The sequence below is a fragment of the Podarcis vaucheri genome, assembly GCF_965113315.1.
Source record: "Podarcis vaucheri genome assembly, chromosome: 6".
NCBI lineage: Eukaryota > Metazoa > Chordata > Lepidosauria > Squamata > Lacertidae > Podarcis > Podarcis vaucheri.
The window spans coordinates 92,768,538-92,794,364 of NC_138764.1; the positions used below are offsets into that span (position 1 = coordinate 92,768,538).

Here is a 25,827-nt window from a genome sequence, read left to right on the forward strand (position 1 = left end):
GAAAAAGCCTGCAAACACCCCATTACACCCCACCCTGCTCCGCCCATTTTTGGGATTTTATGGGTCACTTCTGAGTTTGGCGTATTGAGCGTGTGAGCAGTTGTACACACATCGGACACTCCTAAAACAGTCGCTGCCTCTACCAGTCACTGGAAACCCTAGGAGGGGAGAATGATCTTGTGCCCAGGTCCTGTTCTTATGTAAACATCACAATGTTCAAAAGGGTATCAACCTAGAAGGAAGACTGGGGTATTTAGAAAACCTCCATTACCATTCTTTATCATAGAATCATAGAATCATAGAGTTGGAAGAGACCACAAGGGCCATCGAGTCCAACCCCCTGCCAAGCAGGAAACACCATCAGAGCACTCCTGACATATGGTTGTCAAGCCTCTGCTTAAAGACTTCCAAAGTAGGAGACTCCACCACACTCCTTGGCAGCAAATTCCACTGTCGAACAGCTCTTACTGTCAGGAAGTTCTTCCTAATGTTTAGGTGGAATCATCTTTCTTGTAGTTTGGATCCATTGCTCCGTGTCCGCTTCTCTGGAGCAGCAGAAAACAACCTTTCTCCCTCCTCTATGTGACATCCTTTTCTATATTTGAACATGGCTATCATATCACCCCTTAACCTCCTCTTCTCCAGGCTAAACTTGCCCAGCTCCCTTAGCCGTTCCTCATAAGGCATTGTTTCCAGGCCTTTGACCATTTTGGTTGCCCTCCTCTGGACACGTTCCAGTTTGTCAGTGTCCTTCTTGAACTGTGGTGCCCAGAACTGGACACAGTACTCCAATCATACATTCATACACAGTACTATCAATCATACATTCTGCAAATCTGCAGGCACATTCATACTAACACCTTAACTTTACAGTGTGTCATGGGAAATGCATATAAAGGTGTTTCAACCACAGTAGCCTTAGGCTTGACTCACACATGCATGTACCTAGAAGGTCTCTTAACTGTGTGATAAAAGTTGATTGGTTCACAGAAGTGCATGCTTCATGCTTCCTGATGCCTTTTGATTACTCAGCGCTATACACTGCAGTTAACTATGCGAGATGCCTCTGTTGGAAAGGCGTTTGGCCCGAGGTGATGTATGGATGCTCAGCTTGTCATGTTTCGTCACTGACAGATGTCTACACAAGCCGTCCCTACTTGTTGCAATCATCAAGCGACGAGGTTGCATGCCAAAATATGTGAGTGCTGCACAATGTAACATCAGTAACAGCAACATACAAACTACTGCCCTTGAGAAGTCATAGATACAAAGCACAAGGTGTCCCGGCAATACTGCAAGGGACTCCTTTTTATGCCAGAAGTGGGAAACTGACCCTGAATTCTCATGCAGGTGAGCCAAAAGGGAGTTGTGCTCCTGATGTAGGTGAAAAATTGTGCAATGGTCAAGCAGGGCAGAAGGAACTCAAAAGATTCTTGGAACAGGAAGGAACCCGGTAACAGGTACACCAGGTAGGAGGATCAGGTAGCATGAAAGGAAGGAGCTGGAGCTGTTGCTGGCCAAGATAGACAATAATTGGCTAAATGGATAGATATATACCAAGTCAGGCTATGTTCCATTCTGAAGGCCAGAGGTACATGTGCGTCAGAGAAGCACAACCAGTACAAAATAGGGACAGAACATTAAACAAAGAGATAGAAAGAAAACCAAAAACTTTGATGGTGGTGGTCGGTTACTAAGCTCAGCCTCAGTCTGATAAACTAACTCGGCTTCATTTCCAGCTCTAAATCAGTGGGTTATTCCAAAGCACAACTATTTCACTGTTGGGTTAATCTTTTGAGACAACCCTATCCCTATCTAAAACCACAACTTGGATAAGAAGTATAGCTTACCATTTGCCCAACAACTGATAACCTACCAGGCTGTACTCGTGACCATGCGTGATGCTGGTCAGATGTGCTGTCGACTGCAGTGAAAAGCATTTCGACACGTCCCTGCTATGTGCCATTCCTAATCTCTGATGCGTACAGAGCATGGCAGCACCAGTTCCCCCATGTATATGCAAATCTGGGTATTCCCCGCCCTGATAAATGGCTGGCTGTATTCCTCTTTGGTTGTTCTGAGCTGTCCCACAAAAGCCCATCAGAATCAATCCCAGTGTCTCAGGCCCAGTGTCTCATTTCCAGAAATGACTTAGTCCAAGTCCAATGAGCAGGATTTAAATTTGGAACGCTTTAAGTAAGTTAGGAGACAAATCAAAGACTGAAAGTTGTACTATCGGTCTGCTGCAGATCAATCTCATCCTAGAAGTTGAAAATCTGTAATAAGGATTCCTTCTTCTTTTTGCCTGAATGAGTATTTGTGGCACAGGCTGTGCTTTGATACAGTTGTTTTCAGCAATATTGACTTGTTTTTTTACTTCCACACTGCTAATATCTGGTATGGGATTTGTTTCTGACCCCATTATAGCCCATAGCAGATCCCCATAGATTTCAGTGGAGCCTGAACTGCTAGCAATTCATGAGTCTCTTCAATATATACTACATATATGTTCAGGAACCCACTGAAGATCTACCACTATAGGCACATGTGTATCAAGGGGAATTTAATGTACGGTGCTCTCTCTAAAAAGCACCCTGAGCCTATTCACCTAGACAGGTCCCTCAGGTTAGCAACCCTTCAACTTCCTGCTAATCAAAACAGCAAGCACAGTTGAAGAGAGAGAGTGCAAAGGTATAAAGACATTGCTTGAGGTCTCGAGGAAGAAATTAATATTTGACCACAGAAAAACTGCTGATGTGCATCTACTCCAGAACTGCTATCTCAGGATATTACAAGCAACACAGAATACCCTAAGCACAACTCTATGTATGTAGTCAGGGCTCAGAAAAGACCTTGAGAAGGAGTAAGGCTTTGCTCTGAAACACAATAGCCTAATTTGGAGACAAGGCTAAATGCTGAAGCAGTTCACGTAACCCAGTAATGTTACGGGCCTTGTTACGACATAATGCTAAACTATGGTTTAGCCTTACAGAATGAACATAGGGCACTCCCCGCTTCTTTCCGTCTGTGTGGCTACAGAGACAGAGATAGGAAGCTTTCGCTTCCACTTTCAATTGACTGAACTTTAGCACTGCATCTGAGGCTGTGATCCAGTATGGCCTAAACTATTGTTAGGCATGACCAATGGTCAGGGATGATGAGCGCTGAGGTCCAATAGCTTTTGGAAAGGTACAGATTAACCACACACACAGTTTACTGAAACAAGCCAGCTTCATAAACCACGGTTTGAAGTTTGGCTGTTTGAGTAAACCAAAGCCAAGACTAACCACAATTTGCCAAGGTTCAGTCGTAACACTAAACTGCAGTTAGTTAAAACGGAAGTTTCTGATCTCCCTCTCACGGCCATATCAGGAGAAGGTGGCTTATTCATGTATTGCTAAGCCACAGAGTTATGTCTAAATGAGGCCAATGAATTACATGAACTGCTTATTCAGGCTCCATTTAAAATAACTCCCTAGTGTGTGAACACAATCAACATGTGCTTCTAAACATGCATCATCACCCATGTCCACATGTCAGGGAACTGAGCCCTGGATCCTCCTCTTTAATTAAATCAAGCTATTGGGATTGACCCACATGCATTCACTAAATGCAGAATGGTTGTCAGAATAGAGTTGCTATCTGCTATATATATATATGGTTTGCTTCCTGAGATTTTGGAAAGAGTAAACAAGACAGCAATGATTGAGACTGTATTCTCCCTACTCTATTAAGAGAACCAATTGATATTCTATTGTGTTTGTGGTGGTGAAGCTTCCAGCACCAAAAGGCTGAGCTGGTGAAGCTGCGTGGCGTGTTCAGTTGCTCTTGAAACTGAACCAGTTGTACTCCAGCTTCTGTGAGAGAAGGGAACATTGTCATTTTAGGTTAAAACCTCGTGGGGTAGAAGACCAGGAAGAGGTCCCAGGACACAGAAAAGCCAAGGGAGATAGAGGTCAGAGATGAGAAAGGAGGCTCAGTGAAGAAGGAAGGCCGCAGAAAAGAATAGAGGAGAAACGGGACTTTTAAAGGGGGAGGCAGAGAGGGAGCTCTGAAGGGATGTCAGAATGCTTACGGTCAGGAGGGGCCTTATATTGTGAGCAAGAGAGGAAGAGGAGTGTTAGGGAGGCTGGGTAAGAGACAGAGCAGCTAAAGGAAATGGGACAATGGAAAGAATGCTTTGAAAAGCAGGAACCAGAGAAAGCAAGGAGTGGCGGTAACATGGAACTTTAAAAAGGAAGAGCTCAGATGAAAATAGAATTGGAGCTGTGTATATTACTGATGGGACGCAGGTGGCGCTGTGGGTTAAACCACAGAGCCTAGGATTGCCGATCAGAAGGTCGGCGGTTCAAATCCCCGTGACGGGGTGAGCTCCCGTTGCTCGGTCCTTGCTCCTGCCAACCTAGCAGTTCAAAAGCATGTCAAAGTGCAAGTAGATAAATAGGTACCGCTCCAGCGGGAAGGTAAACAGCGTTTCCATGCGCTTCTCTGGTTCGCCAGAAGCGGCTTAGTCATGCTGGCCACATGACCCGGAAGCTGTACGCCAGCTCCCTCGGCCAATAAAGTGAGATGAGCGCCGCAACCCCAGAGTCGGCCACGACTGGACCTAACGGTCAGGGGTCCCTTTACCTTTACATTACTGATATGAAGGATGTGAGTAGGCAAAAAGGGGCCGAGGACTGTGGGGAACATAGCAAGTCTCCTGTCTAGACCTGAGAAGGAAATTGTACCATTTGAGCTTCTCCTATCACTGTGGCATGGTGTCCTGGCAACCCTGATGAGGCCAAAACGCAAGGGAGCGCAAGCAATTTTGGGATGGAGAAGGCAAAGGGCGAAACTGAATTTCACTTCTGTTTTGGACCAGTCATCCAGTTATTTGGCTGTATGCTTCTAGTGTAATATCCGTAAGTTACTAAAGGCAAGCAGCTACAATGAAATGGGAAAAGTATGAATGAAGACAACAGTCTGGGATACGGTTAATTCATTTATGCCAGGGGTGGGGAAGCTGTGGCCCTTTGGGTATTGCTCAGCTACAACTCCCATCACCCCGGGCCATTGGCCAAGCTGGCAGGGGCTGATGGGAGATGGAGTCCAGTACCTGCAAAGCCACAGGTTCCTTCATCCCTGCTTTATACCATGAGCACTGTCATTTAATTCTTCTGAATTTGTGCCTGCAAACATTAAAGCAGCACATAAAGAGTATAGGATGCCTCCCCATCCCCCAGTATCCTCAGGCAACATCACATTGGGGTACCCAGACAGACAGGACCACCTGTTGCCAAAACCTGATGAACTTAAAAAGGTCAGAAGTCTCCAATACCACCCGGAGAAACCGAGGCAGAATGCAGGAAGGCTAAATTCTTACGGATTTGCAGCTCTACTTTACCCAGGCCTCACAAACTACCTTTCAACAACACACACGCTTCTTTAACCCCCGGGAAAACAAACCCATTGACAACACCGAGCAGAATTAACTGTTTTATAGAAATGATCACAGCAGATGAATGAAGAGTGTGACGTTACTCTGCCGATCCGAATGATTTGTTATTTACAAAACGCAGCCAACAGTGCGATCTCCCTTGACCTCATTTCACTCCGTCTGACTGATTAGGACCACATCGGGGATGTCTGGCTGTCTCAGAGAGTGTCACGGTGAATGGTTGCTACGGTGGGTCAGAGTAGTCAAGACTTTGAACTTGGAAGAGGGGGAGCGGGGGGGGGGGAGAGGAGAGAGAGGAAGGCAGAAAACAGACACTCTGTAATCCTAATCCAGGGCTGAAGTGCAGGAACTGAGTTCCTCCTCTATTTCAAATCAGATCTTGTAGGCAAAGATCCCCCCAAATCTTCAAAATTAACCTAAGTGTGGATTAACATGCATATACAGTAAAGATGGGCATTTTAAAAAGAATATTTCATTCCCCATTATGGAATCCTCCACCTTCCATCCGTTTGCAGAATTACAGGTCAGCATCTCATCGAAATGTGCTTGCAGCTAGATAATTCATGCCCAGGATTATTCAGCGTGGCTCAGTTACCTCTTAACACACTTGGGCTCGTAGATTTACAAGGAATCAAATAGCCTTTTTACTACTCTTTCCAATGCATGCCTAAGAGTGGGGAAGGGGTTTTAATTCTCCTTTGAGGTGGGATAAGAAACCTGGGTGTAGGAGTATTTTAGATTAATTGATCTAGGGTAAAAAAAAATGGTACCAATGACTACATGCATTCAAACATCGAATAGGTGGAAGACGACAGGTACAAAAATCCTCTCCTGGGGTAGGTATTTCAGTCCCTAAAGAGACACATCACATTAATTACTAGTTCAAGAAGAGTTAAAAGTTTTTAATAGCTTGGGTTCCACAATATCAGATGATATCGTCATTGTGATTTAGCAAGCTGTGTTAGAAGCAGGCAGTGCTTCTTGTTCATACTTACCTGGGAGTAAGTCCCATTGAAGTCAATGAGGCTCACTTATGAGTAAGTGGTTGCACTCTTCTTAAGAGAGCCAATGTGCAGCTCAATTCTATTGACTTTTATTCCCCAGAGGTCCTGCTGGTTATTCACAGGGCTTACTCTCAAATAAGTGCATAGTACTGTTGAGTAAAGCAGACACTCCTTAACGGATCCTTACCTCATTATTCATAGCTTTTTAACCACAGACTAATTCACCACTACAAAAAGCAAAAGGAATATTGAAAATTCATATATTGAATAACATTTTAAACTGACCTCTATTTTCAAAGTGCCAAGGAATCATTTGAAAGAGAACAAATTGTTCCAAACAGGAAACTTTTCCTGTGTGTCATACGAGACTTTCTCTTCCAGCAGAATGTTGAGAGCAGATACTTATCCCCCCTTTTTTTGTTATACCTATTTCTATACTTCTTCCAGTGCCTATCAAGTAAAATAAAAAGTTTTACTTTCTCAGATGTAGGGTGGGGAAGATGGGTTTGGAAGTCCATTCATTTTTTGTGTCAAATGAGAGAAACACAAAAAACTACCCATATTATCTGCAGTATGAAGTTTCCTCAAATCAAGATAGATTAGATTCAGTAATAATAATGTTAAGATAATCAGGCAAATCAGCTTTGCACTAAAATATATGAATGTTTGGTTTTATATGGAATCAATGTTTAAGTCCTGTTTGAGTTCCAAGTGCAGAGAAGCATGCCAGGTTTCTCAAAATAGCAAAATATAGCTGAAGAATTTTCAGACCTAATCAGTTAAACTCTCAAGTAGTATATGCTGCTGTTAGGAGCCCAGAAATAGCAGAAAAAGCCAGGTATTCTAATATATTGGCATTAATAGGTAGTGGTCCCATTACCTTCCATTCAGCTGTATGTTTTGTTATAAAAATGGAAATTTGCTTTGTTAGGAAGACCATAGCCTGACCACTGCAACATGCTTTACAAGATTGTAAGATTGATGCAAGATACTTGGAAGTAGGTCCAAATGATTTTGATGGGGTTTACTCCCAAGCAAGCATGGAATACAGTATGTACAAATTGCAGCCCACTTATATTTTGCCAATAACTCTCAAAGTCCCATACAGTTTAAAATTAAAGCAGATTTTAGCCCTAAAAAATAAATAAATCCATAACACATAGAACTGTCAGGTTTCTGAACAGTCTGAATATCTAGATAGAACATGATAAGTTTTTAAAATAAGGCTTTTCCTTTTGAGCCAGACTAGGGTTAGTAACAAACAACAAAAAGGAGAAAATGTCACAGGTGATTTAATTCCTACACAAACGTTTTTAAAGAAACTGCATATCAAAATAAGTTTGCTGGGATATTCCCTTCCTCGTTTCACTGTGGCCTCTAAAGAACTAAAGAATGTATATATATATATATTGTATTTTGAATGCAGTTAGTACTGATGCCAACCCTTGCAGGTCAAACTGCCCTGAGTATCACTACTTCAGAGGTGAGAAATGAACTCTATTTGGAGAAGCAGACAACTAAATTAACAAGACTGCCTCCATGTCAGCCAAAACATCATTATGGCTGATTAGCTGAGAGAGTAAGGGACTGAAAATAAAAGTGATGAATTTGAGACAGAAAGAAGAAGAAGAAACCATGCATTGAGGGACATGGGAATCTGGCATCCTGTTACACAGTAGACTTACCGGTAAGTCCCACACATATTTTTTTATGAGCTGGGAATTTTCCAGCAGGTGAATAGTCCAAACCCCCAGTTTAAAGATCAGGAATGAGATTTGGGAGGTGGACGGTGGAGAATCCATCTTAATTGCTGCGGTATTAAGAGAGATAATCAAATTTTCTATGGACATTGATCTTTTTAATTTACGGAAACCGTTTCAGCAGACACCTCCAATAGGAGGAGAAAGACCCCTCCCACAATCATTATTAGGAAAACGACCTGCGCTGTCTGGTAGTCTAGCTAGTTTACCACCAAGGGCACAGGCACATTCACCAGTAATGAGGATATCAGGATTATGTGATGTTTGGATCTTCTGAACAAGTTCTGCGATTTATTTATTTTTTATAAAAAAAATTGCCAAAACAACAACAACAGAGGGGGAGGTGGTAATCATCAAAAAGTGGAACTGTCAAAAATATTCCGGACCTGGGTGTCTCCTAACATTAGAGAGGTTAGCTCTTGAGTGTAACATTGCAGAGTGGTAAAGACAATCCCAGACTGTTATTTTACTGCTTAGTGATTTAGTTCGTTTCTCCCACCCAGGCACATAATAAAAAGATTCTTTTGAAAACTGCCATCTCTCTCTCTCTGTGAGATACTTTAAGGTACCTAGTCCATAAATACAGGGGCAGAAATCATGCTATTTCATTTGGTATCACAAGCTCTTAGACAACACATTTCGTTAGCCAGCTTTATAGGCACTTTATAGACAGAGACACTCAGGGAGTGGGGGGGGGGAGGCAACTTTGTCTGACTTACCCTTTCTAAAGGCTAGACAGAGCTGTAATCTACTTCTCAGACCTAGCGATTACTATTTATAGGCACAAATTCTAGTTCGCTGGACATAACATTTGCATTCTTACCACACACACACACACACACACACACACACACACACAGGACTAGGTGATGAGACAACTTAATTGCTGAACTATTATCCTGTAATTTCATGGCGGGGTGTGCCGCTGCACCGTTCCACTAACGTTGCTAATTCACCACCGTCCTCTGCTGTGGTTCAAAAGGCATCACAGCAGCAGATTAAACATTTTGGAGCCGGAACCGGTATACGAGAGTTCTGCGTCCTGCTGGATCAGACCAAAAAGGTCCCTCTTAACCAACACCCCCCCTTCCCCAGTATTCTGTTTCCAAACCACGTACAGTTACCCGCAAACTCGCATGCAGAACACAAGCCCCTGGTAGCCAGAGGTAGACTGCTACTCGACGCGGGAGCTCTATTTAGCCACAATGCTCAGCCGCTTTGACCGGCCCTCCATTATGATACGGTCTAATCTTGTTTTTCCTTCCTTCCTTTTCGAAAGAGCGGGTGCCAAATGCACAAATGCAACCGGAGGAAGGAAACGGGCTCAAAGCTTAGGGGGTTTGGAGAAGAGAAACGGGGATGTGATTGCTTGTCTGTGTGATTGCTTGTGGGGGGGGGGGAGAGAAAAGGGGTCCCGATCTGCAGCGGATTGCAGCAGGGCAATAAACCGCAGGGCAGCCACGGCGGTCATAAGAAAGCGGAGCGCGTCGGTGTGTTGTTCTGGGAGGAAAGGGCTCCCGGGGTTGCTTGCTGGATTCTCCAGCCGAGCATGTGCTTTAAATAGCCTGAACAGGCCGTTTCACCGTCTGGCTTAGGAAGCAGACAAAAGCTCCTAGGGGCGATGGAGCTCACTGGCTGGGATCGCGCGGCCGCTTCGCTCCTCCCCGGCCCCCTTCGCCTCTCTCCGAAAGGGAGACCCGGCCGCGCCGCCCTCGCCAAAGCCGGAGAAGAGGCTGCTGCTCCGCCGCCCGCACCACTCCGGAGGTGGGCTTTACGCACGCGGAACGCGCGGATCAATATTGCAGCGACTCACTCCCCACCCCGGGTCTCCTTTCGGGTCTCTCGCCGCCCACCCCCCTCGCCCCATCCAGCCGGCGTCCCCTTCCCCTCCCCGGGAGCTTCGCACCGTCCCGCCCCGCCGCCGGCCAAAGGAGAAGGGCAACGTTAAGACGGGAGAAAAAGATGTCGAGTTGAAGTTCAGATCCGGGAGAAAAGAAGCCAAAAGCCAGCGAACTCCGGGACTCGAGAAAGCAACTCTTTTGAGGTCCCTGGGAGAGGGTCTCCAAATCGCATTTTTGGGAAGCTGGAAATTTGTGCAGGGGGGCACGTTACGGGGGGGGATTTCTTTTTTTGCAATTGAATAAAGGAAAATAAAACTTTGGGGCACCCGAACACACACACTAAGTGGGGAAACAGAACATACCCGCAAGTCTTAAAATATCTTGTTTTCAAAAAACACAACAACCACCCAACCCTTCGATTTTTTTTTTTGCAGCGCGAAATGAAATAATCGCCCAAAGCGCAGAGAAGGCGCCGCGTTTGGGAACCCAGCAAAGGCGAGCGAGGAGAGCCCGAGACGCCGCTTCTCTCTCCGGCCCCAAACAAGGCGACAGAGGGAGAGTTTTTGCACACATGCAAATACAGAAAGAGATACAGAATGGGAAAGAAGTACTTACTGATCTCCATACTCTGAAACAAAGACCGTTTGCAGTTGCATGTACAGGAGACATTGGGCTGGCTGGCTCCGGTTGTGCTGTTGAGACCCATCAAGTTATACATTTAAAAAAGAAGCGGAGAAACAAAGGACGGGAAGACTTCAGGGGTCTCTCCGGGCAGCACAACATAAAGACGGGATCTTCCTTCGAGGGGTTCGGCGGCGGAAGAAGAAGAAGAGCAGCGGGGGGGGGGAATGGGAGGGGGGCAAATATAATTGATTAAAAAAAAACCCTTTGGAGAGGAAGGAAGGAATGGGGGTGGGGTGGGGGACACGCACCCTCCAAAAATAAATTTCGCAGGGTGCGGGGGGGGAGGGATTCAAGTTTGGGGGGGGAAATGAGGAGCACTAGAGAGAGATCTCAGCTCTCAGCTCTGCGGCTGGCCCCCTCCCTTCCATTGCCCCCCAGCCCCAGAAGTTCGCGGACAGAGCCGGGTGGGAAAGGGACTTGCTACTTTGTTTCTCTCGGTGTGTGCCTCCCTCTTTCTCTCGCCTGCCCAGGCAAGATCTTAGTAACTCCCTCCTCCTCCTCCTCCTCTCCTCCCCCCCCGCACTCCTCCTCCTCCTGCTGCTGCTCCTCCTCCTCCAACCCCCCCCCCGCCCCCGCCCTTTGCTCCTCATTCAAGTCCAAGGAGATCCAGTTTCATAGGGGAAAGAGGAGGGGGGAGAGCAGACAGACGGGGTGACGTCAGCGCTAGACTGGTGCTGCCCTTTCCAGCGGGCGGGCGCGAGCGGCGCAGAGCGAGGGGAGGGGGCGGAGGGAAGAGGCGAGGGCGGGCGGGGGAGGTTGGCAGAGGGAGGGAGGAGGCGCGGGAGCGACAGGGCCTGCTACCCAGTCGCAGGCGGCGTTTGCCTTTCAGCCCCGCCCTCCTCCCAGGCTCGGCGCCCCGCCTCTTAAAGGCAAACGCGCCCAGAGCTTTTCCCTTTCGGAAGGCGCTTCTCCGAGGAACCGACAGAGGGAGATGGGCTCCTCGCCGGTAGAGCTGCGATAAGGTCCTTATTTGTAAGCGGCGGACGAGGCTTTCTTAAGCCGCTCCTGGTGCTGCAAGCGCTCACCCCCGGCGTCAAGGAGGGGCAGTTAATAGATGATAAGTGATGAGAGCGGTTTGCAAGAGCTGACCATGCCCGGAAATTGGGGATCCTCTGCAAAGTGATTTTTTTTTTTGGCACCTCTTAGTTTATGTTAATGAAGCTGGTTTCCATCGGGACTGAGCTGGAGTGAGCGAGCCTGTGCGTGTCTTAGAGCGACATGGCTCCTATCCTTGTCTTCTCAGAAGTCAGTTCCCTTGAGCTTAGGTAAAGGTAAAGGGACCATTAGGTCCAGTCGTGAGCAACTCTGGGGTTGCGGCACTCATCTCGCTTTATTGGCCGAGGGAGCTGGCGTACAGCTTCCGGGTCATGTGGCCAGCATGACTAAGCCGCTTCTGGCGAACCAGAGCAGCGCATGGAAACGCCGTTTACCTTCCCGCCGGAGCGGTACCTATTTATCTACTTGCACTTTTTAGGGCGTGTTTTTGAACTGCTAGGTTGGCAGGAGCTGGGACTGAGCAACGGGAGCTCACTCCGTCATGGGGATTCGAACCGCTGACCTTCTGACTGGCAAGTCCTAGACTCGGTGGTTTAACCCACAGCACCACCTACCTTCTGGGAAATGGATATGGGGCTAGGGCTATTGCAGCAGTAGCAAGCGAGGCTCTTCGGATGGGCAAGCTCCGTCGGCTGGGTTTCGTTTGCAAGGGAGGGGAGGGGGAAAGCAGGCCCGAAAGAGGTTCAGTTGTGACGAGCCAACAGGCATGGCCCTTTCAGTAATAAAAAAAAAAGGACAAGTGCGGAGGAAACGGGAGTGGGGAGATAAATATTGCACTAGTGACCTGTCCCCCTGCGGATCCAGTTGCGCTTGTCCTTATAAAAGACTTGATCCTACTCACCTCTAGCTGTTGCTTTTGCTCCTTGGAAAGGCACCCTTTAACTGACTGCAGGTCCTGTATCTTTCTTCCCCCACAAACCCCCCACACCATACATTTAAAGTACATATTCAACACACCTTTAAAACACAAGCCTTCCTCCAAAGGATCCTGGGAACTTCAGTTTGCTAAAGGTGCTGGGGATTGTAGTGCTTGTGATGCGGAAACTAGCATTCCCAGGGTTCTTTGGGGGAAGCCATGTGTGACCTGGCATTCGGTCACTGGTAGGACTGAGAGAGGCCTCTGCCTGAAACTCTGTAGAGCTACTGCCAGTGTGGAGAGAGGGATCATTACTCTGACTTGGTGTAAGGCAGCTTCCTATGTTTGGCATCAAGACTGAGTGAGTGAAAAGCTGAATGAAAGCTCATGTCATGGGATGTGCATTCGTTTTATGCTGCCACGTGAATCTTTGCTGTAACAACTTGCACGATGCCCCTTACAAGACATCAGAGTATACCGTATTTTTCGCTCTATAAGACGCACCAGACCACAAGACGCACCTAGTTTTTGGAGGAGGAAAACAAGAAAAAAAAATCTGAATCTCAGAAGCCAGAACAGCAAGAGGGAAAGCAGCAATCCTGGCTTCTGGGATAGCTGTGCTGCCTGCATTCGCTCCATAAGACGCACACACATTTCCCCTTACTTTTTAGGAGGGAAAAAGTGAGTCTTATAGAGCAAAAAAATATGGCAACTAATGAGGGCAAGTAAAGGTAAAGGGGACCCCTGACCATTAGGTCCAGTCGTGACCGACTCTGGGGTTGGGGCGCTCATCTCGCTTTATTGGCCAAGGGAGCCGGCGTACAGCTTCCGGGTCATGTGGTCAGCATGACTAAGCCACTTCTGGTGAATCAGAGCAGCGCACGGAAATGCTGTTTACCTTCCCGCCGGAGCGGTACCTATTTATCTACTTGCACTTTGACGTGCTTTCAAACTGCTAGGTTGCCAGGAGCAGGGACCAAGCAACGGGAGCTCACACTGTTGCGGGGATTTGAACTCTATGATTCTATGAACCGCCAACCTTCTGATCGGCAAGTCCTAGACTCTGTGGTTTAACCCACAGCGCCCCCCGCATTCCTTGTAATGAGGGCAAGAGGACCTCTAAAAAATGGCTCATATTTCAAAAAGAATTTTGAGCTCTTCAAATTATAAAGTATGCATTTCTCTGTAGCCTAGGAATCACATTTTCATATTTGGATGCCATAAATGTGTGCAATTTTTTTTTTTTTGTCATACAGTAACTCACAACCAACATGCAAGTCAAATGATCAGAGTTCCAAGAGCTTGGTACTCATTGAGAGATCCGTTTTCTAAGATAGTTAGCAATGGGCCAACTATGTAGATATGGCTGGCTGGCAAATATCAGAAGGAATGTTAGGTAAATTTAATTCACAGTGGCCAGCTAGCACACTTTGTAGCACACTGGAAACTCCTATCTAGCACAACAGGTACAAGTGATGTGCTAAAGTCCAGCTGTTGTCAACAGCACTGGGTCACCCTACAGCACTTTGGGTAATATAAAAAAATTCCTTCCAGTAGCACCTTAAAGACCAACTAAGTTAGTTAGTTAGTTGGTCTTTAAGGTGCTACTAGAAGGAATTTTTTTATTTTGACTATGGCAGACCAACACGGCTACCTATCTGTTTGGGTAATATGTGAGAGCCAATCTATGCCTGAAGTAGAATGAGGGGGTAGACTGGAGTGGTAGAATTCTGGGATGAACAGATGAGATGTCTTATGTTTGAATCTCCCTGTGTGTGTTCTGAATTGTTTTGAGTGGTCTGAAAGTTTATAATGGTGTGATTATATCGTTTTATTTATAACTAGCAGCCACATGCCCAACATTGCTTGGAAAACTAAGAAACCCCCAACACGCCCCAAATCAGTACTGTTTTGAAAGGTTCAGCCTGTCATCTTCATTCAAAATGGGGTCCATTTGTATCCAAACTTAAGACAGAAACCTGCTCTTGATATCAGGAACCATTATGCAAAATTTGGTTACAAGTATCTTAAGAGTTGCCTAAATGCATAGGGAACAGACAAACAAACTTGCAAAATATATAGTAGATCATGGTTGGATACCCTGGGAAAAGCGGGATAAGTAACAACCACCACCACCTTTTGGAAGGTGGCTGGGGCAATCCAGTCAGATGGGTGAGGTACAAATAAAAAAAAATTATTAATAGTATGTTTAATTTAGTATTCATAACATTTTTCCTGATATTTACTATATGTCAGGATATTTTTTTAAGGGCGCAGTCCCATACTCACCTGAAAATGAGCCCCACTGATCTCAATAAGGCTTACTTCCGTGCAGACATATATAACATGGTAGAGTAAATAAGTGTGCATTTTTTAAAAAATGCAAACTCCCACCTACAGTTTTTTAAGGTGGTGCAGTCCAGAATTCTACTGCCTCAGGCTACCAGCTCATTCTGTGTAATGTGCAGGTTGGTCAGGGAAATCACATGACAAGGCAGTCTCTGGATGTTGTTGGACTACAACTCCCATCATTCCTGACCGGTGGTCATGCTGGCAGGGGCTGATGGGAGTTAGAGTCTACCAGCAGCAGGAGGCTGTCAGGTTTCCTACCCCTGACTTAAACCTTTAATAGGATAGGTTTGTTACCGTATGTTGTTAGAGGGTTGGATCTCAACCCCCACCCCAATATCAATACCTGGGGGATAAAGTTCAGGCCTCCACTGCTAGAGAGGAATGCGGCTGAAGCTAGGGGCAGAAAACTGGCATGGGGTCCCAAAATGCTTTGGGGGGGGGGGTGTAGAGCTGTGTGACAGCCTGATGACAGCCACAGATCGCTGGCTGGAGACATGGGGAGAGAAAGACTGTAGAGAGATCCAGTCTCTTCCTGTGAGTTTAAAAAACAAACAGCAACAGCAACAGCAAACCACAGTTACCTTGCTCTTTGCAGACAAGTGCACTAGGGATAAAATAACCCCAGAAATGATGCCTATCTTTGCACTAAGATTTAGTCCAAAATTATTTCTGTCCACCCTTAGCTGAGAAATAAACCTGTCTGAAGAAAGGCATGTATAATAATAAAAAAAATTGCTGATGCAAGCTCAGCCATAGCAGTGCGAACAAGCTGCTAAAATACTTGGCAAATCCTGTTACTCAGAGATAAAGACAGCTTTGGGTTCTCTTGTAAAAAGAAGGGAATGGCTCCTCTATAATTCTTCATAGCTATGATTCGCTGCTTGCAAATAGTTAAAGGGTCTTTATCTTGCTCCTTCTCCGCCTAGAGAACCAACAATGCCAAATGTGCAAAAGTACAAGGTGATTTTTTTTTAAAGGGCTCATAATGAAATGGCATAAAAAACCCAAAATTACTTGCAAGCCTACGGAAATTATGAAGCACCAAGCATGGTCTTTCTTAATGTTAAGTGTGAACTTTCATTGCCTTCCGTGGAAAATGGGATTTAAAAATAGTATTAAACAAGTTTCTAACAGTCTCCCAAGTTTGTTTGGAAACTGGCTCTTGCTGATGAAAAGGCTTTTTTGAACATGAACAGACTCCCAGAAGATTGTTTAATCTTCACACTTTTGCCACCTGACAGTCTATGCCCAGCTTCAACAATACTTGATAATCCGGTGGGGATGAGACGAAAAGTCTTGTATCACAGAGAACAAATGTGATTTAAGAAGCTTAGCAGCTGAAAGGTTGTGAATTAGCTTAGGGCTAGAGAGCGAAGAGGGAAACTTACTAGGTGACTCTTAACGGGCTCTCAGGTGATGTTCCTCCACCATCCTTCTGCAGCAAAGCTGAACACCGAGGGAATCGAAAGCAACTGTTTGCATTTAAGGCAAAATGTTGGCACTCACACCCACCAACGCTATGCCAACTCATTCCCAGTTTATGGACAGTGAGAATTAATGGGACATAAATTTGTCAATGCAAGTATGCCAATTTGAAATCTAGGTTTGAATTTTTTAAAAAATGGGAAATGTTTGAATTTGAAATTTATTATTTTTAAAATTGTCGTTTATGGGTGGACTTAAGTGCCACACTATTACAAATACTCTGTGTAAGTATATCGGCTTTCCAGACTGAATGATGCTCCCCTATCTTGCTCTGTTTTAGGGGTTTTCCTGACCCCCCCCCCAGCAAGCCAACTGTGGTTGGCACAGAGGGAGGAGAGAGGGGGGGAAAGCCCTTTTGCACAAGCAGAAGCCCTTGCACGGGGCTTCCGCTTGATGGGGTTCATTAGGCCAGTGTTTCCCAACCACTGTTCCGCGGCACACTAGTGTGCCGCGAGATGTTGCCTGGTGTGCCGCGGGAAAAATTAAAAAATTCAAAAAAAAATTTTTTTTTAAAGTCAAATTTTCGATTGGGGCGCCGTCACTAGATGACCCCTGGGGTTCCCTCCCTCCCTCCCGTTCTGCCTTCGGAGAAGATGAGCCAGCCCTCAAGGAGGTGATTATGTAATTTGCTAGCAATTCATGTCCCTCCCGGCGTGACGCTGCGCGCTGACGTCACGGGGCTGTAATGGTGGTGTGCCTCGAGATGTTTTTCATGAAACAAGTGTGCCTTTGCCCCAAAAAGGTTGGGAAACACTGCATTAGGCACATTCCATCCATGTTTCTAGAAAAAAACCAATCCGTGAACAGAGTTCAGAAATATGGTAACCAAACTGATCACAGGGATGGAGAGACTTGAAAGGCTGCAACGTATTGGAGCTTTTTCACTTAGAGAAAAGGCTGAGAAAGAGGAGACCAGATAGGTAAAGGTAAAGGGACCCCTGACCATTAGGTCCAGGCGTGACCGACTCTGGGGTTGCAGCGCTCATCTCGCTTTACTGGCCGAGGGAGCCGGCATACAGCTTCTGGGTCATGTGGCCAGCATGATTAAGCTGCTTCTGGCGAACCAGAGCAGTGCACGGAAACGCTGTTTACCTTCCCGCCAGAGCGGTACCTATTTGTCTACTTGCACTTTTGACGTGCTTTCAAACTGCTAGGTTGGCAGGAGCAGGGACCGAGCAACGGGAGCTCACCCCATCGCGGGGATTCGAACCGCTGACCTTCTGATTGGCAAGTCCTAGGCTCTGTGGTTTAACCCACAGCGCCACCCGCGTCCCGCGTCAACCAGATAGAGGTGACTAAAATTAAGCACGATACAGAGAAAGTGTGGTACAATATGCAATAACTAAAACTTGGAGCCATCCAGCGAATGTGGAAAGATTCGTCATTAAAACGGTTGGGGTATATTTGAATCCTCTGGCTCAGGCAGTGAAAGGTCTTGGAGCTTCTCTGGTTAACTGGACATACTCATTTCAGGCAGAGAACAGAGGATTGTAAACAGGAGCACACAACTCTGTCCTCCCAACAGCTTCTCACCACTCCTCAATATCTGCTGCCTGAGGTGGTTGCTGCACCCTGCCTAATGGTAGGGTCAGTCCTGCAGCATGCCAGAACCTCAGGTGCTTTAAGTAGCAGGGTCCACCCCCCCAGGGGAAAAACTAGGCTTTATTTCATCTGGGTCAGAGACCCAGTTTGGCACATGCCACCATGGGCAGAGGGGGCAGCTGCCCTCCCCAAATCAAGTAACTAAATAAAAATACTGAACTGACCAATTGTGTCGCAGATAGCTTGGTTTTGCCTCCGCCCAGCATAAAGCCTCCCCCCTAAAATAAATCCTGCCCCCCCACATTTGTGTACACCCACATAGAGGCTGGGAGCCTCAGTGGTACCCTTCTGTGGCGTCACCCGAGCCAAAAAATCCAGCTAGTCCCCTTGTAGCTATGGCACTGGGTCCCCCCACCCCAAGGACCTCCTGATGACAAGAGACGGAAGCTGGTGTTTCCTTTCTGCATTCGTTCTCCACTTCCCAGGACTACTAATTCTTGGAAGCTATGTTGAAAATTGACCAAGAACAATGGGAACAGGGATTTGTTGCAGTTTGGGGCCAGCTCCCCACAATGGTTTCTTCAGGCTTGTCCTCTGTGACCATTGCCACCAATTATACTGAACTGTACCATTGGTCTATCTCGCTCAGTATTGTCTACACCAGGCAGCCCCAAACTTGGCCCTCCAGATGTTTTGGGACTACAACTCCCATCATCCCTAGCTAACAGGACCAGTGGTCAAGGATGATGGGAATTGTAGTCCCAAAAACACCTGGAGGGCCGAGTTTGGGGATGCCTGGTCTAGACACTGACTGGTAGTAGCTCTGTAGGGGCAAATTGAACCCATGACCTTCTGTGATCAAAGCAGGAGCTGTTCCTCTGAGCTACAGCATACTGCTCCGTTGTATGCAAAACTCTCCCCCCCGCACCCTGTCCTTCCCCCCTCCCTGCCCTTCATCCTTGGCTTTGACCCGACACCTCACCTCTCGGCTGTGCTTGCAATTTAAAGCAATCGGCTGCCCAGAGAGCCCGAGGCTAGAACCTTAGAGCAATCGTGTTCTGAGCGAAATCCAAACCATATTAATTCATATACCGCCAGCACATGTCTTCACACTTACAGTATGGGGCTGAGTCATAAATAAGTCACTGTGTTAACAAGACACATTTGCTCACGTTTCATCGGAAACCATTAAACGGTGACCTACTTACACTAACCTTGCCATTAACCACCGAGAAGGCCTCTCCGTCTTCTGTGTGGGGCCTTGTTGCTGTTACGCGTGAAACAGGTCCGGGTCGTGCTACAGACCCTCTCTTGCTCCTAAATCAGTGGCAATCCAGAGGTTCAGGCAGCAGCATTTCCCAGTCTTATTTGGAGATGCTGAAGATTGAACCCAGATGCACTGCCACTGAGATACAGTCTTCCTCCTGCTTCATCAACCTCTGCGGAGGAAAAATAGAATAATAGGAGCCTTGCCATGTTTGAGAGGAGCTCGTGCCCCCCCCCCTGGTCACCCCACCACTGTTACTATGCTTCTGGCCAGGGCCAGATTTAGGTTTGATGAGACCCTAAGCTATTGAAGGTAATGGGGCCCTTTATATGTCCAGCTGTCCTTTGTCAACAACAAATTGCTGCTGTTTTTTGTGTTGAATATATGCTATAATTTATGGACCTAATAGGTATCTAAAGCCATTTGCCGCTGTTGCTGTATGTAGATTTTGTTTTATTTGTTTTATATCTCATATTTTGGAAATGTACATCCAGGCTTTTTCTTCCTTTAATTTTTTTTGGGGGCCCCAAGAGAGTGGGGCCCTAAGCTATAGCTTGTTTAGCTTATACGTACTGCCCATGGCTGCCTCACACCTTCTTCGCCTGCCCCACTTTCTCCCCTTCCCATATTGCCCTGATCCCTCAATTTTCAGGTGGCAGCAGGGAAGTGTTGGTTTAGCTCCTTTTCCTTTTCTTTTAAGGACCATATTCCTTCCGCATGAACCAACCTGGACCCAGCATTCACCATCTGAGGCCCTTCTCTGTGATCTTCCACCAAGGGAGGTGCAGAGGGTGTCAAGATCCGAATGGGTCTTTTTAGTGGTGGCTCCTCACTTCTGGAATGCTGTCAACAGGGAGGCATGTCTGGCACTATCTATCTATTTTTAGGCACAAGACAAAAAATAATCTATGTTTCTTTTTACCCAGATTTTTGGCCCTTAATTCAGACCTCTTGCTTGCTTGTCTTTTAGTGGTTTGTGTTGTATTACCTTTATATGTATTTGTGCATTATGAATGTGGTTTTAGGTTTTCATTTTGTGTTGATTTTTTTAATATTGGTTTTAATGTTTGTATCATTATTGTAAGTCATACCGCATCTACACCAGCGCATTACAATTGCTGCAACAAGCAGAAAAACCATTAAGTGGTCAGGCAAGACCTTGAGCAATTTTCAACTGGTCTGTGGGTAACAAATCTAGACAATAAGTGATTTCAGACAGCTGGTCTGTTCAAAAACGCTTCTTGACTAATTTTGCTACTTTTGGACTTGCGAAGATGATGAAATATTTCAAGAAGGGGCTGTTTTATGACATCAAAGAAAGATAAACACACATTTCCTGTGCTTCTGTCAGGTGTGGTGGGACAATAATTGGGTAGCAGATACTGGCAGGCAGCAATCTCAGATAGTTCACATGTCCAAACACAGAATAGTGGGACAGACTGGTGGTGTGAAAGTGCCATATTTCAGAATCTGTTACTCCTCTGTGCTTTCCCTCCATTTTCCTGCCAGGAGTGGAAGAGGCAGATGTCATATGCCTTAGTTGTTGTTTAGTTGTTTAGTTGTGTCCGATTCTTCGTGACCCCCTGGACCAGAGCATGTCAGGCACTCCTGACAGTCTTCAGGGCCCCTTCCTAAGAGGCAGGAAGAGAGAAAGTGTGTCTGCAGACTTTGGTTTTCCAAGGTTTCTGGGTAAAAGCCAGATGCAGTAGAATTCAACTGAGCCTTGAAAAGCCCAGAGGTTGGGGGAATAGGGAAAGCGGGTCACTTTTCCTCAACTTTCTCCTTCAGTCCTATCTAATTCTCTAGAGAGAGAAAAGTAACCAATTTCACCCATCTAATGATGAGTGAGTGGTAAGGAGTGCTGACCCCTGTACTATTTCATCACATGGGTAACCATCTCTCACGAAATACGGTTGTCAACTGAAAGCGGATGCCTTCTTCCCCTGCCGCCATGTCTACAAAATTCAGGGTTTTAATTCTATCTCTGTTTAAAATGGAACTGCCAGATCTAGGCTTTAGATCCACCGACACATCTGCACCACAAATTAAGAATGAATATTTAAAAAGCCACTCTAGATGCTTCCTGTGAAACCATAAAGGCCATCAGAGGATCGTGAATGATTCATTACTATCCTTGTCATATTTCTAATCTCTTGCCCTCCAAATACACAACTGCAGTCACGCCAGTAACCCCGTCTTAAGTACACAGTTTTTTCTACTTTTCTTGAAGTCAAAAGTCTGAATTGTATTGCACTGTTAAAAGAACCTTAGTTCCCCCTTTGCACCACAACAGGAAAAATTCTGTGTGTCGTATTCTATTGAACTCAGCCCCCCAGTTATGTGTGGAGAAAGGTTTGTGTACGCAGTGGGGTTTCTGACTTTTTATTTCTGTTACTGTTGGTACTGCTTGTTGTTGTTTAGTTATTTAGTCGTGTCCGACTCTTCGTGACCCCATGGACCAGAGCACGCCAGGCACTCCTGTCTTCCACTGCTTCCCACTGCAATTTGGTCAAACTCATGCTAGTAGCTTCGAGAACACTATCCAACCATCTTGTCCTCTGTCGTCCCCTTCTCCTTATGCCCTCCATCTTTCCCAACATCAGGATCTTTCCAATTACCGCCCGGTTTCGAATCTTCCATTCCTGGGTAAGGTGATTGAGAGAGCGGTTGCTGAACAGCTTGGTAGGTTTCTGGATGAAACATCTGCTCTCGACCCATTCCAGTCCGGCTTCCGCGCTGGTCATGGGACCGAGACGGCTCTGGTCGCCCTAACAGATGATCTCCGCAGGCAGCTGGATCGAGGCGGGTCGGGGCTGCTGATTCTTCTAGACCTGTCAGCAGCCTTTGACATGGTCGATCACGAACTCCTGGACCGCCGCCTTGCCGACGTGGGGATCCAGGGCACAGTCCTTCAATGGCTGCGCTCGTTTCTCTCCGGTCGGGGACAGAGGGTGGCGCTTGGGGGGGAATTGTCATCGCGCCACTCCTTGGTGTGTGGAGTGCCTCAGGGTGCAATTCTCTCCCCGATGCTTTTTAACATCTTTATGCGCCCCCTCGCCCAGCTTGTCCGGAGTTTTGGGCTGGGTTGCCATCAGTATGCCGATGACACCCAACTCTATCTGTTGATGGACGGCCATCCTGACTCGGCCCCAGATACACTGACCAGATGTCTGGAAGCTGTGGCTGGATGGTTACGTGGGAGCCGGTTGAAGTTAAATCCTTCGAAGACAGAGGTCCTCTGGCTGGGACGGAGCGATATGGGATTGAGGGGGCAACTCCCGTCTCTTGCGGGGGTGCAATTAGTGCCAGCATCATCCGTGAAGAGTTTGGGTGTAATCTTCGATACCTCCCTCTCTATGGAGGCGCAGATTACAGCTATAACAAAGGCGGCATTTTTTCATCTCCGCCAGGCTAAGCAGTTGGCTCCTTATCTCTCTCGCCCTGACCTAGCCACTGTGATCCATGCGACGGTCACCTCCAGACTGGATTATTGTAACTCGCTCTACGTGGGGCTGCCCTTGAGACTGACCCAGAAACTCCAGCGGGTGCAGAATGCCGCAGCGAGACTCCTTACGGGGTCTTCGCTGCGAGATCATATCCATCCGGTGCTGTACCAGCTGCACTGGCTCCCGGTGGAGTACAGGATCAGGTTTAAGGTGCTGGTTTTAACCTTTAAAGCCCTATACGGCCTAGGACCCTCGTACCTACGGGACCGCCTCTCCTGGTATGTCCCACAGAGAAATTTACGGTCTGCAAATAAAAACACCCTAAAGATCCCAGGCCTCAGAGAGGTTAGGCTGGCCTCAACTAGAGCCAGGGCCTTCTCAGCCGCGGCTCCAATCTGGTGGAACGCTCTGTCACAAGAGACTAGAGCCCTGCAGGACCTGGCATCCTTCCGCAGGGCCTGCAAGACAGAGCTGTTCCACCAGGCCTTTTGTCAGGGCGCAGCCTGACCCCCTCCTCTGGCAATCTGCACAAAAATTTGCTTGATGGTTGCCATTAATTTGATTTTAATTTGATTTAATTAATGTTATAATGAATGTTTTAGAATGTTGAACTATTTTTATTGTTGTTAGCCGCCCTGAGCCCGGCTTCGGCTGGGGAGGGCGGGATATAAATAAAATTTATTATTATTATTATTATTCTTTTCCAAGGAGACTTCTCTTCTCATGAGGTGGCCAAAGTATTGGAGCCTCAGCTTCAGGATCTGTCCTTCCAGTGAGCACTCAGGGCTGATTTCCTTAAGAATGGAGAGGTTTGATCTTCTTGCAGTCCATGGGACTCTCAAGAGTCTCCTCCAGCACCATAATTCAAAAGCATCAATTCTTCGGCGATCAGCCTTCTTTATGGTCCAGCTCTCACTTCCATACATCATTACTGGGAAAACCATAGCTTTAACTATTTAAAGGCGATGTCCCTGCTTTTTAGGATGCTGTCTAGGTTTGTCATTGCTTTTCTTCCAAGAAGCAGGCGTCTTTTAATTTTGTGACTGCTGTCACCATCTGCAGTGATCATGGAGCCCAAGAAAGTAAAATATCTCACTGCCTCCATTTCTTCCCCTTCTATTTGCCAGGAGGTGATGGACCCAGTGGCCATGATCTTAGTTTTTTTTTATGTTGAGCTTCAGACCATATTTTGAGCTCTCCTCTTAATTCCTCCTCACTGCTTTTGACAATTCCCCAAGGTTCAGGAGCAGCCTATGCTGCAGCATGTGGAGCTGCTATTAGAAGGGGCAGGGAGAGATCCCCCCTCCCCACCAAAAAAGGTGCTAAAAAAGGACACCTCAGTGTCTGGGCAGAACGATGGGGGCGGAGACGCTCCTTCAGGTATACTGGGCCGAGAATGGTTTTTGTGCAAACAGTGAAGTCTCTGGAAGCAATTGGGTAAGCTGCTTTAGTGTCAGAGTTGGGCAGAGGAAACAGAAGAGGGAGTAGAAGAAGTCTGAGCAGTGGGACCCTAGAAAAGGGAAAACGGAAGAGGGACTAATCTAAGAGGATTTAGGTGGAGGCCAGTGTCAGGGGTTCAGGAGCAGAGGCGAGGGCAAGGGAGGAAACAGAGAGCGAGGGGGAGGAGGCAGAAGAAAGGATGAGTGATGACGACGACCCGAGATCTCCGAGTCTTTCCAGTGAATCAGAAGATTCACAAAAAGGAGCACCAGTGGCCAGGGCAAGGGGGGAGACTAGGGGGACACCCCAGGAAGATAGAGCCAGAGGGGACTCAGAGGGGAGCAGTTGGAGATCGGGACCAACGTCACCGCCAGAGAGTAGGAAAGAGGAAGAGCGCCAGGGATCAAGCGCTGGCAGCTCGCAACAGGAGGGAGGGCACGAGTCAGGAGTGGCCACACCTTCATCGGGGAGCGAAGTGACGGTTAGACGGAAAGTGGAAGGTTGGGCGCGCGCGCCAAGTTCAAATGCACAGGAAGGTGGCGCAGTAGGCAGCCCGGAAAGGGAGCCAGGTCCTAAAGCCCGGCGCAAGGAGACAGGAGAGTCAGGGGGGTCAGCGTCAGAAGAATCCCGGAAGGAAGAGACCCAGGGGGGCAGAGGGACCCAGAGGAGAACTGTAAGGCGGAAAAGGTGGAGCAGGGCTAGGATATTAAGTTGGTGCGCAAGGGGCGGAGACTCAGACGGAGCTTCGCCGATCTAAGCATAAGACGTAGGGTTGCACGCAGCAGCTCGAGAATGGAGACTGTAACTCAATAAAGACTTTTATTTAACGATCGCTGGCTAGCGTGATCCTCTGTGAGCTAGGATCTGGAAGTAACCCTGACAGTAAGCTCCGTCCCATCAAATTGTGGGCATCCACGGCCTCGCGGAGAGGAGAGAAAGCGGGTGCCTACAAGAGAGCTCACGAACGGCAGACAATATGACGGCCGAACAGCAAATAACGGAACTCAGAGAAGCAGTTTCACGACTGAATGCCGAGGCGCTGGCGTCCAGGAAGAGAGAGGAGGAAGCAGCTGCCACCTACAGGGATCTCCAGGTCAGGTTGGACGTGCTTACGAAGCAAGGGCAACAGACTCCCAAACCAGAGGGGATTGGGTTGGGGAGACGCACAGGCGGTCTGGTCTCTCACTTCGATGGGAATTTGCAACAGTACCCCAACTTTAGAGCAGACGTAATGTGTGCACTGCAACTGCTGCACAAAGACTTTAGAGATGAACAAGAGAAAGTGGGGTTCGTCATGTCCCATTTGCATGGAGACGCTAAAGCATGGCTGCGCAATTTGTGGAGAGATAAGGATCCTGCGCTCCAAAATGCGGACGCCTTTATTAAAGCGATGGATGGCTGTTTTTTATCAAGCATTGACGTGGATCTTGCCCGAAAGGAGGTGCATGGACTAAGGCAAGGGAGGGCCAGCGTAAGGCAGTATCATGCCTGCTTTTTCGCTTTGGTCAGTGCCCTGGAATGGGACAGAGATTCGGCTCCTGTCAGAGACCTTTTTTGGGAGGGCTTGCACAACTCGGTTAAAGATGAGATTGCGAGGGGGGAGAGACCCCGGACCACGCAGGAGATCGTTCAGAGGGCGCTGGCGGTGGGGGTG

General features: G+C 47.1%; 1 protein-coding gene across 4 annotated transcripts in view; it reads right to left on the reverse strand.

The window, feature by feature from the left end:
- The window catches only part of PMEPA1 (prostate transmembrane protein, androgen induced 1), an 87,836-nt gene extending 68,383 nt beyond the window's left edge, over positions 1-19,453 (reverse strand). For 2 of the 4 annotated variants that reach the window (XR_014220601.1, XM_082226463.1), the window contains exon 1: positions 10,661-11,258. Coding sequence is in view for 2 of the 4 variants with exons in the window: in XM_082226463.1 (XP_082082589.1) it covers positions 10,661-10,763 (103 nt within the window). In the remaining 2 variants the exon portion in view is untranslated. Of the gene's footprint in view, positions 1-10,660; positions 11,261-19,234 lie in introns of those variants that run through there. The other 2 variants (XM_082226466.1, XM_082226464.1) reach the window with 2 other exon arrangements.
- Positions 19,454-25,827: the final 6,374 nt, after the last annotated feature.